Source organism: Aotus nancymaae, unplaced genomic scaffold (genome assembly GCF_030222135.1).
Source record: "Aotus nancymaae isolate 86718 unplaced genomic scaffold, 86718_ANA_hifiasm-v0.15.2.pri h1tg000049l, whole genome shotgun sequence".
NCBI classification, from domain to species: domain Eukaryota; kingdom Metazoa; phylum Chordata; class Mammalia; order Primates; family Aotidae; genus Aotus; species Aotus nancymaae.
In genome coordinates, this window is record NW_026988463.1 from 28,063,055 (window position 1) to 28,079,497 (window position 16,443).

The 16,443-nt window shown below is 54.5% G+C and overlaps 2 protein-coding genes across 4 annotated transcripts; one reads left to right on the plus strand and one right to left on the minus strand.

Moving 5' to 3' along the window:
* Nucleotides 1-38: 38 nt before the first annotated feature.
* On the minus strand, nt 39-4,451 carry VKORC1 (vitamin K epoxide reductase complex subunit 1). Of its 2 annotated transcripts, XM_012469976.2 has the most exons (3): nt 4,216-4,451; nt 2,952-3,061; nt 39-547 (listed from the first exon to the last, which is right to left on the minus strand). In XM_012469976.2, the coding sequence occupies exons 1-3, from the start codon at nt 4,386-4,388 to the stop codon at nt 339-341; spliced, it is 492 nt and encodes a 163-aa protein (XP_012325399.1). In that variant the 5' UTR covers nt 4,389-4,451; the 3' UTR covers nt 39-338. The 2 variants fall into 2 exon arrangements, with proteins under 2 accessions (XP_012325399.1, XP_012325400.1); XM_012469977.3 differs by lacking the exon at nt 2,952-3,061 and having other exon boundaries at nt 353-547; nt 4,216-4,390.
* A 1,702-nt stretch (nt 4,452-6,153) lies between these two features.
* BCKDK (branched chain keto acid dehydrogenase kinase) lies at nt 6,154-13,137 on the plus strand. 2 transcript variants are annotated; one of them, XM_012469968.2, is made up of 12 exons: nt 6,154-9,104; nt 9,651-10,017; nt 10,108-10,176; nt 10,268-10,378; nt 10,648-10,695; nt 10,776-10,895; nt 10,973-11,071; nt 11,261-11,334; nt 11,662-11,790; nt 11,870-11,959; nt 12,436-12,594; nt 12,688-13,137. In XM_012469968.2, the coding sequence occupies exons 2-12, from the start codon at nt 9,823-9,825 to the stop codon at nt 12,830-12,832; spliced, it is 1,239 nt and encodes a 412-aa protein (XP_012325391.1). In that variant the 5' UTR covers nt 6,154-9,104; nt 9,651-9,822; the 3' UTR covers nt 12,833-13,137. The 2 variants fall into 2 exon arrangements, with proteins under 2 accessions (XP_012325391.1, XP_012325392.1); XM_012469969.3 differs by lacking the exon at nt 6,154-9,104 and adding an exon at nt 9,337-9,352.
* The last annotated feature ends 3,306 nt before the right edge of the window (nt 13,138-16,443 follow it).

Genomic DNA, 16,443 nt, shown 5'->3' on the forward strand with positions numbered 1-16,443 from the left:
CACCACAGTCCCTGGCAGATACATGGTTCAGACTTGGCTGATTTATCTAAGAAACTTTATTGCTCAGAACCTTCCCTCCCTGGGCAATGGCAAGAGCTTTGGAGACCAGCCCTTGGGGACAAAGTCAGAGGCACTGGGTGGAAAAAAGAGCATGTGGCAATTTGGTCCATTGTCATGTGTGGGTATGGGAGAGGGAGGGAGGACTCTAGAAGGCCCCGAATGTAGGGACCCTGCATATAGGGACCTAGGAGCATTCTAGGGAACCAGATATGCCCCCATGGGCAAGGCTCACATGCCAAGTCAAAGCAGATGAGGCCAGCCTGGTTCAGGGTGAGGGCTTAGTGCCTCTTAGCCTTGCCCTGGGGTTCTTGGACCTTCTGGAAACTAAGCCACATCAGGCCCATGTTGATGGCATAGGTGGTGATGCAAACGATGCAGAAGTCATAGAGCACGAAGAACAGGATCCAGGCCAGGTAGACAGAACCAGCAAGAGAGACCAGGGAGCTCAGGAGCAGCAGGACAGAGGCCCAGCGCGTCCGCAGGCAACCTGCAAGGCAGAAGAGGAGCCGGTGTGAGCTTCAGGGACTGGCAACATAGAAAGACCCAATCTCTATCAAAAATTTAAAAATTCAGCTGGGCACAGTGGCTCATGCCTGTAATCCCAGCACTTTGGGAGGTGGAGGCGGATGGATCACCTGAGGTCATTAGTTCGAGACCAGCCTGGCCAACATGATGAAACACCGTTTCTACTAAAAATACAAAAATTAGCCAGGCATGGTGGTGGGCACCTGTAATTCCAGCTACTGGGGAGGCTGAGGCAAGATAATCTCTTGAACCTGGGAGGTGGAGGTTGCAGTGAGCTGAGATCATGCCATTGTACTCCAGCCTGGGCAACAAGAGCAAGACTTCATCTCAAAAAAAAAAAAAATTAAAAATTAGCTAAGTGGGCTGGGCGCGGTGGCTCACCCCTGTAATCCCAGCACTTTGGGAGGCCAAAGTGTGCGGATTACGAGGTCAAGAGGTCAAGACCATCCTGACCAACATGGTGAAACCCCGTCCCTACTAAAAAATACAAAAATTAGCCAGGCGTGGTGGTGCGTGCTTGTAGTCCCAGCTGAGGCGGAAGAATAATTTGAACCAGGAGGCGGAGGTTGCAGTGAGCTGAGATTGTGACACTGCACTCCAGCCTGGTGACAGAGCAGCAAGACTGTCTCAAAAAAAAAAAAAAAAAAAAAAAAAAGCTGGATGTGGTGGCATGTGCCTGTAGTCCCAGCTACTCGGGAGAACCGCTTGAGCCAGGAGTTCCAGGTTACAGCGAGCTGTGATTGTGCCACTGCACTCCAGCTTGGGCAACAGAGCAAGATGATCTCTTAAAAAAAAAAAAGAAAAAAAAGAGGCCGGGCACGGTGGCTCATGCCTGTAATCCTAGCACTTTGGGAGTCTAAGGTAGTGGATCATGAGTTCAAGAGATTGAGACCTTCCTGGCCAACATAGTGAAACCCCGTCTCTACTAAAAATACAAAAGTTGGCACGGTGGCGCATCTGTAGTCCCAGCTACTCGGGAGGCTAAGGCAGGAGAATCGCTTGAACCTGGTAGGCAGAGGTTGCAGTGAGCCGAGATGGCACCACTGCATTCCAGCCTGGGCAACAGAGCAAGACTCCAACACACACACACACACACACACACACACACACACACAGAGTCTTTGACAGGTCCCCTCCCAGGGGCTGGTCTCCAAAGTTCTTGCCATTGCCCAGGGAGGGAAAGTTCTGAGCAATAAAATTTCTTAAATAAATCAGCCAAGTCTGAACCATGTGTCTGCCGGGAACCGCGGTGCTGGGCCTCCCTCTTCTCCCTTCCAGAGAAGGCATTAGTGATGCCTTCTCTAGAACTGGGAAGGGTGACTCAAAGGGAGCATGGGGGCCTTCTGAGAAGGGTGGTTATGGGTAGTCTCATCTCTAGCATATGGCATCAGCAGGGCCTGGGGCATCATTGTCCCCCATACCCTTGGTTTCCCTATCTGTTCAATAATCCCCGGGACCAGAAACGAATTTTCCTGCTGAGGCTTAAATGAGATAAAAGATAGCTTATGCTCAGATTCTCCTCAAAAAGTAATTTTGGGCAGCCAGGCATAGTGGCTTATGCCTGTAATCCCAGCACTCTGGGAGGCCAAGGCGGGCAGATTACCTGAGGTCAGGAGTTCGAGACCAGCCTGACTAACATGGCGAAACCCCGTTTCTACTAAAAATACAAAAATTAGCCAGTGTGGTGGTGGGTACTTGTAATCCCAGCTACTCAGGAGGCTGAGGCAGGGAGAATTGCTTGAACCTGGGAGGCAGAGGTTGCAGTGAGCAGAGATATCACCATTGCACTCTAGCCTGGGGACAGAGCGAGACTGTCTCAAAAAAAACCTAATTTTGGCATCTTTTCCACAAAACTGGGGTGCTGGCGGGGTATGATAGCTCACGCCTGTAATCCCAGCACTTTGGGAGGCTGAGGTGGGCAGATTGAGACCAGCCCGGGCAACAATGCGAGACACCATCTCTACCAAAAAAAACATACAAAAATCAGCTGGGCATGGTGGTACATGCCTGTGGTTCCAGTTACTTGGAAGGCTGAAGTGGGAGGATCACTTGGGCCGGGAGGCAGAGGTTGCCGTGAGCTGAAATCATGCCATTGCACTGTAGCCTGGGCAACTGCCAGACCCTGTCTTAAAACAACAAACAAAAAACCTGGGGACCTAGGATGTCTTTATGAGCCCTTCAACCTCTAACGGTACTTAAACCAATTGAAAGACTCCTGTTAGTTACCTCCCCACCCCCAGGATCCTCCGTGATGAGCAGCTAGCTGGCCGTCTGCTGTGTGGGTCACCAAGATTGCAGGGAGTGGGGCTGAGCTGACCAAGGGGGATGAGGGGTGGGGCCTGCAGGGAGGGGGCAGAGCCACTCACCTAATAACAGCTGTAGTGTGTAGAAGATGCAACCGAATATGCTGTTGGATTGATTGAGGATGCTGTCCTGTCCCAGCACATGCTCCACCAGCCCGAAGCCCCTCCCCCACCTGGCAGAGGGGTGGAGTGGGGTGGAACCAGGTTAGGAATGTCAACTTAGTGGCTTGGATCCTGCCCTAGAAAGGTGATTTCCAAGAAGCCACCTGGGCTATCCTCCTTTCCCCCCCGCTTCCATCCTAGTCCAGGGGTCGATGACCTCCAGGCACCGGGAACCTTTGGCCTCCTCAGGATTCCATGTCACTGACCCTGTCCTCCCCTCTCCTCAGACCAGGTCTGGACGTGGCTACTCCGTAGGTCCTGCTTTTCATCCTAGATCTTAAGTAATTCTTTTTCTTTTCTTTTCTTTTTCTTTTTTTTTTGAGGCAGAGTCTCACTTGTTCGCCCAGGCTGGAGTGCAATGGCATGATCTCGGCTCACTGCAACTTCTGTCTCCCGGGTTCAAGCGATTCTCCTGCCTCAGCCTCCTGAGTAGCTGGGATTACAGGCGCCCGCCACAGCGCCCAGCTAATTTTTGTATTTTTAGTAGAGATGGGGTTTCACCATGTTGGCCAGGCTAGTCTCGAACTTCTAACCTCAAGTGATCCATCCACCCGCCTCAGCCTCCCAAAGTGCTGGGATTACAGGCGTGAGCCACCGCGCCCGGCCCTTAGGTAATTCTTAACATGGCAAGGCTGGTATAACGTGTCACTCGGTTTTGAATCAGAGACTGGGAGTCGAGGGCAGATTATCTTTGCCCTGGACCCCAGAATCTACAGCTCCCTGGCCACTCACTCGCCTCCTCTGTATTGCGTCATTCTGCTAAGGCCTGGCCCTCACGCACAGCCAGACTGGGCCACCTAGTTCTCGGGCACAGCCATTGCCAACACCCCCCGGCTCCGCCGAGCGCTGTCCTTGAGACCACCATCATCAGTCCCTGCCGCCATCCCGCCTCCCCGCCTTTCCCGGTCACCGTTATTCCTTGGCATCCAATCCACATGCGAGTCCCCGAAATAATCCCAGTCACCAGCACTGTCTGATCCCCTGCCTCGCACTCCTATCTCGAACACCAGTATCTCTGGGTAGCTCAGCCCTCGTGCAGCGACTCCGCGAGCAGTCCAGCCCCGTGTCCCTTCCCCGGGCACCCCGATCCCAGATTCCAGAATAACCAATCAGGCAACTTGGCCGCCCTGCCCCTGAGCCCCGCGCCTCCTACTCCCGCGCCCACCTGGAGGAGAAGACGCGCGAACAGCTGATGGCGGTGCCAATGTCGCAGAACGCGCGGTAATCCCGGTCCCGGGCGCGCGCCGCCTTCACGTGCAGCGCGTAGAGCGAGAGCACTAAGCCCGCTAGGCAGAGCGCGAGCCGCACCCAGCCAGGGCTACCCCAGGCGCTGCCCATATCTCCAGGTCACGCGCGAGGCGCCAGCGGAGAGAAACCAGCCACGGAGCAGGGGCGGGGCGGGGCAAGGCCATGCCCCTCCCGCCCCTCTGACTCGGCGCGCACTCCGCGACCCAATTGGCTGTTCTCAAGCACTAGTCGTGCTGGTGAGTTAGGAAAACAACGAGGAATGCCGGGACTGGTGAGGCGGGTAGGGGACGTGTAGAATCGCGGCCCCAGCAGCTGCCAGGCATGATGGGAGTTGTAGTCAGGGAGGCTGCAAGGCATCAAGGGAAATGAAGTCTCCAGAGATGTAAAAACTGTTAATGTGGGTAACAGTATTTGCGCTTACCCTATGCCAAGTTCTGTTGGAGCATCCAGGACCTAGAGACCAGCGGATCAGGGGATCCAGGGAATACGGCGATCCGGTTCGGGAACGAAGCATTTTCCCTGAAACTATTTTAGGCACCGTTGGGTCTGCAACCTCCCGTCCTCCAAGGTCCTGCCTCACCAGTGCTTCCTGCCGGTCGGTCTCCCTTTCTTCCTTACGTTCCCAGAGCCACTCCTTTGCCACAAACACCCTTGACACTATCCTAACCTCTCTACTATCGTGGCGCCCGCCTGGCAACACCTAAGCTTGGATCAACTCAACAGTCGCCCTCTCTTTTCCAAACCTTCCGTGGGACAACTGAAGTCTCTCCTTCACAGACGTCGCATCTGATAGTGACCCATCTCTCCTACACTTTCAACTCCTCCATCCTCCCCATCTGCATTGCAACTTGTTTCTCTTTCCCATCTCAGAAACAGCAACAAATCTCTTTTCACTAAGAGGTCCTTCACCAGCCTCCCCTTCCCCGCATTATCCTATCTTCCCCTCCACAGTCAGGTTTTTGGAAAGACTTTACACTCCCAGTCTCTACTTCCTCACTTCTTCCTTTGTTGTCCACGCCATAAACTAGCTCCTGCCTCCAGCACTGCCCTGACACCTAGTGGCTGTTGTCACCAAGACGCTAAACCCAATGGTTATTTATTTATTTATTTATTTACTGATTTTGAGACTGAGTCTCGCTCTGTCGCCCCGGCTGGAGTGCAGTGGTGTCGATCTCGGCTCACTGCAACCTCTGCCTACCGGGTTCAAGTGATTCTCCTGCCTCAGCCCCCTGAGTAGCTGGGATTACAGGCGCGCGCCACTACGCCCGGCTAATTTTTGTATTTTTAGTAGAGACGGGGTTTGACCATGTTGGCCAGGCTGGTCTCGAACTCCTGACCTCGTGATCCGCCCGCCTCGGCCTCCCAAAATACTGAGATTACAGGCGTGAGCCACCGCGCCCGGCCGTAAATATTTAAAAAATACATCGAAGGCGCTTAGAAAGCTGCCTGACCTATTGTATACGGTATTCTGAAAGGGGGCTCGCGAGATGCATGTCCAACCTCCGCCGCCGGGGGCAGCAGCAAGTCCGGGCCAGCTGGGGCCGAGAGCGGCGGGTCAAATGAGGTGGGGCCGAGAGCGGCGGGTCAAATGAGGTGAGGCCGGTGCCAGACGCCTCCGCCTCCGCGGCAGCCCCAGCCTTCCCCGCCTGAGACCTCTGTCCACGCCGCGGCCACGTGAGGGTCGGGTTCTGGCGCACAGAGCGCAGCCAGTCCTGCCCGCCAGGAGCACCCTTCACATTCCCTTCTGCCACGGGCTCCAGCCGTGCCTGCCTCGGGGCTGCCGCAGCCTGGCTATCCTCCAGGACGCTGGAAAAGAACAGGTGGGAACGGTGTGGGTGGGGGGCAAAGAGGAAACCCAGGGATGCAGGATGCCCCTTTCCTGTGATCTGCCCCCAATTCCTCAGGCAGGCCAGCCACGGTGAGGGATCTTCCCTCCAAGTTTATGTTTATTATTTATTTCTTTTCTACCTCCAAGTTTATTTTTATTTTTTTATTTTTTATTTTATTTTTATTATTTTTTTTTTTTGAGACGGAGTTTCGCTCTTGTTACACAGGCTGGAGTGCAATGGCGCGATCTCGGCTCACCGCAGCCTCCGCCTCCTGGGTTCAGGCAATTCTCCTGCCTCAGCCTCCTGAGTAGCTGGGATTACAGGCACGCGCCACCATGCCCAGCTAATTTTTTGTATTTTTAGTAGAGACGGGGTTTCACCACGTTGACGAGGATGGTCCCGATCGCTTGACCTCATGATCCACCCACCTCGGCCTCCCAAAGTGCTGGGATTATAGGCGTGAGCCACCGCGCCCGGCCCTATTTTTATTTTTAGATGGAGTCTTGCTCTGTCGCCCAGGCCGGAGTGCAGTGGCGCCATCTCGGCTCCCTGCAACCTCCTTCTCCCGAGTTCAAGCGATTCTTCTGCCTCAGCCTCCGGAGTAGCTGGGATTACAGGTGAAATACCCTAGTTTGGCTATAATGAATACATTTTAAACAATCCTGCTAACTCCATTTTGCCCACCCTGAGCTATGTTGCCCACCCTGAGCTATGTAGGGCATTCTGTTCTAAGAGCTTGTGGTCTGAGACATCTGGCATCTTTGTAACCCATTTTCTGAGAAACAGGGCCCACTGGCCCCGTACATTCTGTACATTCTGGTGCACGCCATCGCATCCAGCTAATTTTTGTATTTTTAGTAGAGACAGGGTTTCACCACGTTGGCCAGGCTGGTCTTAAACTCCTGACCTCAGGTGATCTGCCTGCCTCAGCCTCCCAAAGTGTTAGGAGTATAGGCGTGAGCCACTGCCCCAGGCCCACCTCCAAGTTTAAAGACAGCCCCCAGGCCCAGTGTGGTTGCTCATGCCTGTAAGAATTCAGGACGCTGAGGCCAGGAATTTGGGATCAGCCTGGGCAACATAGCGAGACCCCCGGCTCTAACACAAAAAAAAGGCCAGGCGCGGTGGGTTATGTCTATATAATCCCAGCACTTTGGGAGGTCGTGGCAAAAGGATTGCTTGAGGGGGAAAAAATTACCTGGGTGTAGTGGTGCGCACTTATAGTCGCAGCTACTTGAGAGGCTGAGGCGGGAGAATCACTTAAGTTGGAGGCTGCAGTGAGCTATGATGGAGCCATGGTATTCCTGCCTGAGCAACAGAGCGAGACCCCATCTCCAAATAAATACAGCCTCCAAAGGTGTCACCTGCTTCATTCAGTACTTTTTATTGAACATATTTAGGAAATATGTAACCATGGTAAAGAAAATTCCAATCAGTACAAGTACACACTACACACATATGCATGTGCACACACTGAAATGTGTCCCTCCCAGCACCGGATGAAGTAATTGTCTTTTTTGTTTTGTTTTGTGAGGGAGTCCGTTGCTCAAGCTGGAGTGCAGTGGTGCGATCTCTGCTCACTCAACCTCCGCCTCCTGGGTTCAAGTGATTCTCCCGCCTCAGCCTCCCGAGTAGCTGGGATATATAGGCACCGCCACCACACCTGGCTGAGTTTTGTATTTTTATTAGAGATGTGGTTTCACCATGTTGGCCAGGCTGGTCTTGAACTCCTGAGATCCGCCCGCCTCATCCTCCCAAAGTGGTGTAATTACAGGCCTGAGCCACTGCGCCTGGCCTAAAATAATTGTCTTCTTACTGGTTTCTCTGCTTTTGGTCTCACCAAACCCCATACACTAAATCACAGCAGACAGGGGGCTCCGTTTAAGGAGCCAAGCCCACCAGTTAGAACCCTTCAGTGGTTCCTAACCATCCTAGGACAAATGCAGAACAATCTTTGCTCTCTGCCGCTGCCCCTCTCCTTCCTATATCCCACATGGCTCCAGCCATATCCTCAGACCATCTGGGCTGTTGTCTATCCTGCCACACACCCTTCCCACCCGGCTCCCTTGCCTGGCCGAGTCCTACTCAGGCTGCACCTATACAGCTGTCTCGGTCCCTGTCTGAGGCTCCGGCAGCCTCCTCTGAAAGCCTTCATCACAGCCTATGACAGACAAATGTCAGAGAAGCCAGCAAGAAGACAATTATTTTAGGCCGGGCACAGTGGCTGACGCCTGTAGTCCCAACGCTTTGGGAGGACAAGGCGGACCTCAGGAGTTCAGAAGATGAAACTGTCCTCCTGTGCAGTGCACAGAAAGATCTATTCAATTCACTGCCCAATCCTCTCCTGATGCAGAAAAAGCACCCAGTCAAGTGACTTGCATTCTCTGCAGGCATGAGTGAATAATAATAATGCCTAACCCTTACACAGTACTAATTCCACGCCTGGCACTGTTCTAGGCACTCATATAAATTCATGTAATCCACACAACCCCAAGACTGATGATAGCGCTTCATTTTACCAAGCACTGAGTAGTTGAGTAATTTGCTCCAGGGATTAAGGGGCCGAGCTGGGGTTTGAAGCAGACAGTCTGGTTTCCCATAAATGAACCAAGAACTGGAAGGAGGACAAGACCGCCGAGAGAGAGTCAGGCAAGGCATGATCTGTGCGCTTTACATATAAGATCTTTCAGCTCCCAGGGAGCCCGTTTCATAGAGCGGGAGAAAGAGGCTAGGAGGGTCACGGAGCTTCGGAAGCCGCGGGGAGGAAGCGGTGCTGTTTAGGGTCCAGGAGCAGGGGCGTGGCCTGGATGCGCGGGCGCGCGGGGCTGCACGTCCTCAAGGCAAACTACAACTCCCAGAACACACCGGGCGCTGCCCCCGAGCGACGTCACTGCGGCGGAGGGCTCTGGCGACTGGGCCCCCGGCGAGTGGACTGTTCGAGCCCTTCTGCTCGGACCCGGGCCCTGGCTCCGGCCCCACGGTAAGTGGGGCGATCCTTGCCGACCCAGTCCACGGAGGCCCCGCAACGCACGTCCGCAGCCTCCATCACAGCACTGGCGCCCAGGCGGGGCTCGCATCTACCATATGGGGGGGCATCCGGGCCGAACCAAGTGACCCGCGTAGGGGGCCCCTCTGGGGACTCCAGGCCGCACCCTCCCAAGCCGACACTGGAGCCCAGGACTGGTGTCGCACGTCCGCTGGCCGCCCTCCCAGGGCCCGGGTTTGAAGGTGCTGGGCAGGCAGGGGCAGCCCCGCCCACTGAGGAGGTGCCCGGGAACCCGGGGCGAGGTTTTCGGGCTGGAAGGGTCTGCGTGTCTCCTCCCCCAAAAGCCCACCCACCGCCAGTAGAACCCCGGGTTGAGGAATAGAACCCCCGGGAGGCCAGGTCCTTCAGGCGCGGCCCGTGTTCATTAGGGGAGGCGGGAGAGGTGGGCAGAGGTCGCCCGCGTCTGGGGAGACCGGTGCACCGGTGGTGCGAACTGTGTGGATTCAGATCCTTACAACTTCCCCTTCCCCGCCCCGGTAGATGGGAGCTCCTCTCCACGGGCTGAGACTGTCAGCATCCTCGACACGCCCTTGTCCCTGAAGTTGGAGAAGAGCCCCTACCCACCCACACCCCCCTTACCCGATTTGGGTCGCCTCTGCCCCCTGGGTCCTCAGCCTTAGCGGCCGCTGGGTGCTCTCAAAGAAGCAGGACAATGATCCTGGCGTCGGTGCTGGGGAGTGGCCCCCGGGGTGGGCCTCCACTCCGGCCCCTCCTGGGGCCCGCACTTGGGATCCGGTCCCGCTCAACGTCAGCCACCGACACACACCACGTGGAGATGGCGCGGGAGCGCTCCAAGACCGTCACCTCCTTTTACAACCAGTCGGCTATCGATGCGGCAGCAGAGAAGGTAGGCGGGTGGCGAGCCCGGGGTCCGGGATACGGCAGCGAGGGGGAGTGTGTTGGGAGTTTGCTGCTCAAGTCCCCTCTCCCTCTCTAGCCCTCAGTCCGCCTCACGCCCACCATGATGCTCTACTCCGGCCGCTCTCAGGATGGCAGCCACCTTCTGGTAAGATTCACACCCTCTATTTGCCTTGTGACTCCTGGAGTTCTCCCAGACACTCAGGGCCTAGCCCTGCCTTCCCTTCTTTTTCTCATAGAAAAGTGCTCGGTACCTGCAGCAAGAACTTCCAGTGAGGATTGCTCACCGCATCAAGGGTTTCCGCTGCCTTCCTTTCATCATTGGCTGCAACCCCACAATACTACACGTGGTAAGGTAGAGGACCTTACCACCCTGCCTGGGGGCAAGTGGGGAGTCTGGGGCCCAGAGTGGTGGACGCTTGCTTGCCTAAAGGTGTCAGGGCCACACAGGATTCAGCCCTAGGCCTTCAGAAGTCAAAGGTGTATTCATGGAGGCGGAAAGGTCACAGTGGGGGTTTGATACATGGTTGTCCGGGTTGGGTATCCCCATGGGTAGGTGTGGGTGGCACCTGCTCAGTGGCCATGCAGCCCTGTGAATTTCCACACCTCTTCCTTGCAGCATGAGCTGTACATCCGTGCCTTCCAGAAGCTGACGGACTTCCCTCCGGTGAGGGCTGGACCAAAGCAGGGTGAGGGGCTGAGAGGTTGGACTCGGACCACCCTTGCTCATGACTCTGTGACCTGCAGATCAAGGACCAGGCGGAAGAGGCTCAGTACTGCCAGCTGGTGCGACAGCTGCTGGATGACCACAAGGATGTGGTGACCCTCTTGGCAGAGGGCCTGCGTGAGAGCCGGAAGCACATACAGGTTGGGGCAGCTAAGGAGGGGCCAGGCCTGCTGGAGGCTGGGAAGGGCATGGGATTCTGAGGCCTCACTCTTTACAGGATGAAAAGCTTGTCCGCTACTTCTTGGACAAGACGCTGACTTCGAGGCTTGGAATCCGCATGTTGGCCACGCATCACCTGGCGCTGCACGAGGACAAGGTGGGGCTCTGGGACCTGAGAACTACCTGGGAATGTTGAGACAGAGGAGACTGGGCTGGGGATCTGGGTCAAGGACCTGGGGGTGAGGCTGTGGGACTGGTGCTTTGGGGCAGTTCCGAAGCTGCCAGCATCTGGGGGCCGAGGTGGAGCTAAGGGTGTGGGTAGTCCTGACCTCCTTTCTCTGGCCAGCCTGACTTTGTTGGCATCATCTGTACTCGTCTCTCACCAAAGAAGATTATTGAGAAGTGGGTGGACTTTGCCAGGTGAGCCCAGAATGGCTCAGGGGGTGGGCAGACATCTGGGGCAGGGGAGGCTTGGGTCTGAGCCCTTGCCCGGGACATGGTCGGCAGGGGCAGGGTTTCTCAACCGTGACACTATTGACATTTTGAGCCAGATAGTTCTTTGTCGTAGGGGCTTCCCCGTGCCTGTTAGGAAGTACAGCAGCATCCCTGATGTTAATAGTAACTCTTAGTTGCGACAAACAAAAATGTCTCCGCACATTGCCAAATGTTACTTAGGTGGGGCAGAATTGTCTCCAGTTGCAAACCACTGGGGGAGGAGCCCGTCTGAACCCTCACTCCTGTCCACAGACGCCTGTGTGAGCATAAGTATGGCAATGCGCCCCGTGTCCGCATCAATGGCCACGTGGCTGCCCGTTTCCCCTTCATCCCTATGCCACTGGACTATATCCTACCGGAGCTGCTCAAGAATGCCATGAGGTAGGCTGGCTGGACGTGCTGGGAGGGGGGCAGACAGGAACCGCATGCTCCTACCTACTGCTCTTTCCCCTCTGCATAGAGCCACAATGGAGAGTCACCTAGACACTCCCTACAATGTTCCAGATGTGGTCATCACCATCGCCAACAATGATGTTGATCTGATCATCAGGTTTGCCTGGAGTGGGAGTTGGGCTGAGGTGGATGGGATGGGGGTCCAGGCACTGTTTCTGACTTGCTCTAGGACCTTGAGCCCCTTCCTGTCCCATTCTGGGACTCGGTCCCTGGCCAGACAAACCATTCTCTGGATCCTGAGATGGCCATGAGCTGGTTATTAATGGATCTGGGGCCAGCTGCTGGCCTCAGTATCCTGCCTGTCAGCAGCTGAAGAGCTTGAAATTGAGAAACAGGAGTAACTGGTCCAGGATGCTGGGCTGAGGATAAATGTCACATCCTATGAGAAGGTATAAGCAGTCAGTGGTCCTGGCAGAGGTGAGGACGATACAAACAAGGCCCAAGGGTCTCGGTGGACCACATTCCAGCTCTAGGTAGAAGGGACAGGAAGGCAGACTTTGTACTGTCTGCTTGGGAGGTGGTGAGTCCCCCGTCAAAGCTGAGCCAAGCCCATTATTGTCACCATCCTGCCAGGATCTCAGACCGTGGTGGAGGAATCGCTCACAAAGACCTGGACCGGGTCATGGACTACCACTTCACTACAGCTGAGGCCAGCACACAGGACCCCCGGATCAGTCCCCTCTTTGGCCATCTGGACATGCACAGTGGTGCCCAGTCAGGACCCATGCACGGGTGAGACCCTGCCTGGCCAGGATGGAGGGGTGGGGGACCCCAGGAGACTCAAGCCTCTGAAGCCTCCTGTCCTGTCCCCCTGCCCACCCCCAGCTTTGGCTTCGGGTTGCCCACGTCACGGGCCTATGCGGAGTACCTCGGTGGGTCCCTGCAGCTGCAGTCCCTGCAGGGCATTGGCACGGACGTCTACCTGCGGCTCCGCCACATTGATGGCCGGGAGGAAAGCTTCCGAATCTGACTCCACAGCCTTTGGCCTGCTCGCTTGCCCAGCCTGGGCCTCATTTCCTGCAGTACCTCCTGGGTCAGGCAGGGCGGCTCCCCTGCTCCACACACTGCTGCATCTTGGGTCTCAGGGCCCCAGACATATGGACTTACATGGAGCTGGGCACCGCCCCGCCTCAATAGGGTCCACTGCCTCCTCGCCTCCAGGTCTTGGATGGGGGAAGTGGGCACCCCGAGGCCTCCAGCACCAGCTCCCTCATTCTTGTTCCTGGGGAACCCCTACTCTAACCTGTTGTTATTAAAGTTCACATTTTGAATGCCCTCTCGGGCCCCGTGTGTGGGGAGGGCAGGTGAGCTTTTGTTTCTGACCCATTCAGGTTCACTGAGCCCTTGGGTTGAACTGGTTCATATCCCAGTCTCTTACCTGCCCTGAGAGCCTGGCGGGCCAGGAGTAGAATCTGTTCCAAGTCTCTTGCATGTTTGATTTTGTGGGAGTGGGGTGACTATGGCACCTTACACAAAGAACTTTTATCTTGTTGAACAAATGTTTCCGGGTCCCAGATAATATTGAAGGCCCAGGCTGACCTAGCTTCGGGCCTCAGTTCTGACTCTTCCTTTCCTGGCACTCAGTTTCTAGAGGTGAAGGTCACCAGACTGGGCAATCTCCTGAGCCAGCTGCTTCCCGAGCCTGAGTAAGGTTAAAAATAGACACTCCCTACAATGTCCCAGATGTGGTCATCACCATCGCCAAGGAATATGTCTGCTGCTGCCAAGGAAAAAAGCACACAAGATTGTGCCCTGGCAGGGACTGGGTGCCCCACTGCAGGGGAAGGTGGGACCCTGATAGAGAGGACCAGGGATTTGGGTAAAGATATCAAGTAGGCTCAAGGTTAGACTTGAATCAGAACTCAGATTACATCTTAGGTGGGAACACCCTACCCACCTCGCCAGGGAAAAAGAAAGGCCTGAGAGCAGCCTGGTGGGGCTGAGAGGACTGGAAGATTCTCTTGCCTTCACATCTGAGCTCCCACAGCAAACTTCCTGAGTCTAGCTCTAGGCCTGTATCAACTCCTACCCTTCAGGGGGATGGAGTTGGGGGCTGGAGGGGAAGTTGTATCTAGAGGTCATATGGCAGGTGCTAGGAAACCACAGTGACTTCCTAGACTGAAAACTCCTGCTAGCTGGAGGGCAGGGTGGTGAGGCTGGAGAGGCAGGCAGCAGTCAGAGGCCAGGGCCCTGAAACATGGGCTTTATCTTGAGGCAGTAGGGATCCATGGGTGAGTTCTTATTTATTTGGAAATGGGGTCTCGCTCTGTTGCCCAGGCTGGAGTATAGTAGCTGCAGAGTTCAGTGTAGCCATGAACTCCTGGGCTCAAAGGATTCTCCTGCCTTAGCCTTCTGAGTAGCTGGAAACAGCATGCCTGGCTAAATTTTAAAAATTTTTTGTAGAAACGGTTCTGCAAAACCCTGTGTCGCCCCCTACCCCCAGCTGGTCTTGAACTCCTGGCCTCAAATGATCCTCCCACCCTAGCCTCCCAAAGTGGTGGGATTACAGGCGTGAGCCAGCACCTAGCCCATGTGGGTTTTGAGCTAGGAAGGGATGTTTCAGGTTTGAGAACCTGAGAGGATTTGTGTCCATGTGATATTTGTTAAGAAAGTGCTCCCAGAAGGGAGTAGGGGAAGTAGGAAGGGGAAGGGGAGGAAGCCAAGCAAGGATGTGACCTCAGGCAGAAGCCTAGAACCAATTATGCCTCAGGGTTGAAGGCAAGAGAGCTAAACCTCAGAGGCACTGATTAATTTCTCTACTTGGCAGTCACTGGGTAAAGTCTATTGGGAAAACAAACAGCTCTATTAGCCTAAGGATGGTTTTTTAAAGAAGAGCCTCAGGTGCTGGTACCTTTGGAAAAAAAGCTGCCTTTGAAAGCACATCAAAGGTAATCTGGCCACACAGAAACAACAAAAAGTAACTCCCGGAGGATCTGGGTGGAGGACCTACATTGTCACCCGGGCTGGAGTGCAGTGGTGCCATCTCAGCTCACTGCAACCTCTGCCTCCTGGGTTTAAGCAATTCTCCAGCCCCAGCCTCCCAAGTAGCTAGGATTACAGGCGTGTGCCACCACGTGGCGGGGGGGGGGTGGTTTCCGCCATGTTGGCCAAGCTGGTCTTGAACTTCAGGTGATTTGCCCACCTCAGCCTCTCAAAAGGCTGGGATTACAGGCCTGAGGTGCTGCGCCCAGCCTTTCTCTCTCTTTTTTTTGGTGACAGTCCCTATATGTCACCTAGGCTGGAGTGCAGTAGCATGATCTCGGCTCACTGCAATATCCACCTCCCAGTTCAAGTGATTCTCTTGCCTCAGCCTCCCAAGTAGCTGGGATTACAGGAGGCCGTCATCATGCCTGGTTAATTTTTGTATTTTTAGTAGAGATGGGGTTTCATCATGTTAGCCAGACTAGTCTCGAACTCCTGACCTCAAGTGATCTGCTGGCCTCAGCTTCCCAAAAAGTGCTGAGATTACAGGTATGAGCCCCCGCGCCCGGCCTTATTGTTCCTCGGAGAAACAGATTTGCAAACATGCAAGATTCTTCTAACAAGAGTCATTGGTGGCCAGTGGATTGGAGGGAGAAGAGTATGGATGGTGACGTAGTAACCCTGATCAGGGATTTATAAAGCATAGGCTAATCCTTAACTATTGGTAACTGACGATGTCAGGTAAGGTCAAAAGTGAGGCACCAGAACTCTGCATAGGTGGAATAACAACCCTGAAGATCAGGTGGTTGTAGTAAAAAGCTGGAGTGCAGTGAAGGGATCATAACTCACTCAGCCTTGACCTACTAGGCTCAAGTGATCCTTCCACTTCAGCCTCCAGAGTAGGTGGGACTACAGGCATGGGCTCCCAGGCCCAGATAGTTGTGTTGTTTTGTTTTTCCCCAAATTTTTAGTAGAAAGGAGGTCTCTATGCTGCCTAGGCTGGTCTTGAACTCCTGGCCTGAATCGATCCTCCTGCTTGAATTCCTAAAGTGCAGGATTACAGGTGTAAGCCACTGCGCCCGAACCCTGTATTTTCAACCCGCAGTTCATTGAATCTTCCTATGTGGGACACACAGACATGGAGGGCAAATTGTATATGGTTTGACCATACATAAACGGCTTAACCTTTACTGACTCAGAGAATCCTCACACTTGTACATCTTAGCCAGCGGAGGATCAGAACTCAAGATTCCTTTTTCACTGCTCAAGATATTCTTCACTGTATCCACTGCCTTTGGCCAGTTTCCATCCAGGAGACCTGTGGTTTTGAGGGCTCCTTTCTTTAGAAAGACTTTATCCCGTGAGGATGATTTATGGGCTGTCCCTGGGCACACCTGTTCTGCTTTCCCCACCCCAACTGTATCGTTTTCCCATCCCTAATAAGGGAAGTAGTCTCTTCAACCTTCAAAAATGGGGTACTGGCAGGTGCAATGGCTCACATCTATAATCCTAGCACTTTGGGAGGCCTAGGCGGGTGGATCACCTGAGGTCAGGAGTTCAAGACCAGTCTGGCCAACATGGCAAAAACGCATCTCTACTGAAAATACAAAAATTAGATTGGGTGCAGTAGCTCACCCCTGTAATCTCAGCACTTTGGGA

Excerpts from the sequence above, each read along its gene's own strand:
- VKORC1 (XM_012469976.2), bottom strand. The coding sequence starts at position 4,388 with ATGGGCAGCGCCTGGGGTAGCCCTGGCTGGGTGCGGCTCGCGCTCTGC. Across the intron at positions 3,062-4,215 it reads TCGCGCGTCTTCTCCTCCAG|GTGGGGGAGGGGCTTCGGGC; the intron begins GTGGGCGCGGGA and ends CCCCTCTGCCAG. Across the intron at positions 548-2,951 it reads CACACTACAGCTGTTATTAG|GTTGCCTGCGGACGCGCTGG; the intron begins GTGAGTGGCTCT and ends TCTGCCTTGCAG.
- BCKDK (XM_012469968.2), top strand. The coding sequence starts at position 9,823 with ATGATCCTGGCGTCGGTGCTGGGGAGTGGCCCCCGGGGTGGGCCTCCA. Across the intron at positions 10,177-10,267 it reads AGGATGGCAGCCACCTTCTG|AAAAGTGCTCGGTACCTGCA; the intron begins GTAAGATTCACA and ends TTTTTCTCATAG. Across the intron at positions 10,379-10,647 it reads ACCCCACAATACTACACGTG|CATGAGCTGTACATCCGTGC; the intron begins GTAAGGTAGAGG and ends TCTTCCTTGCAG.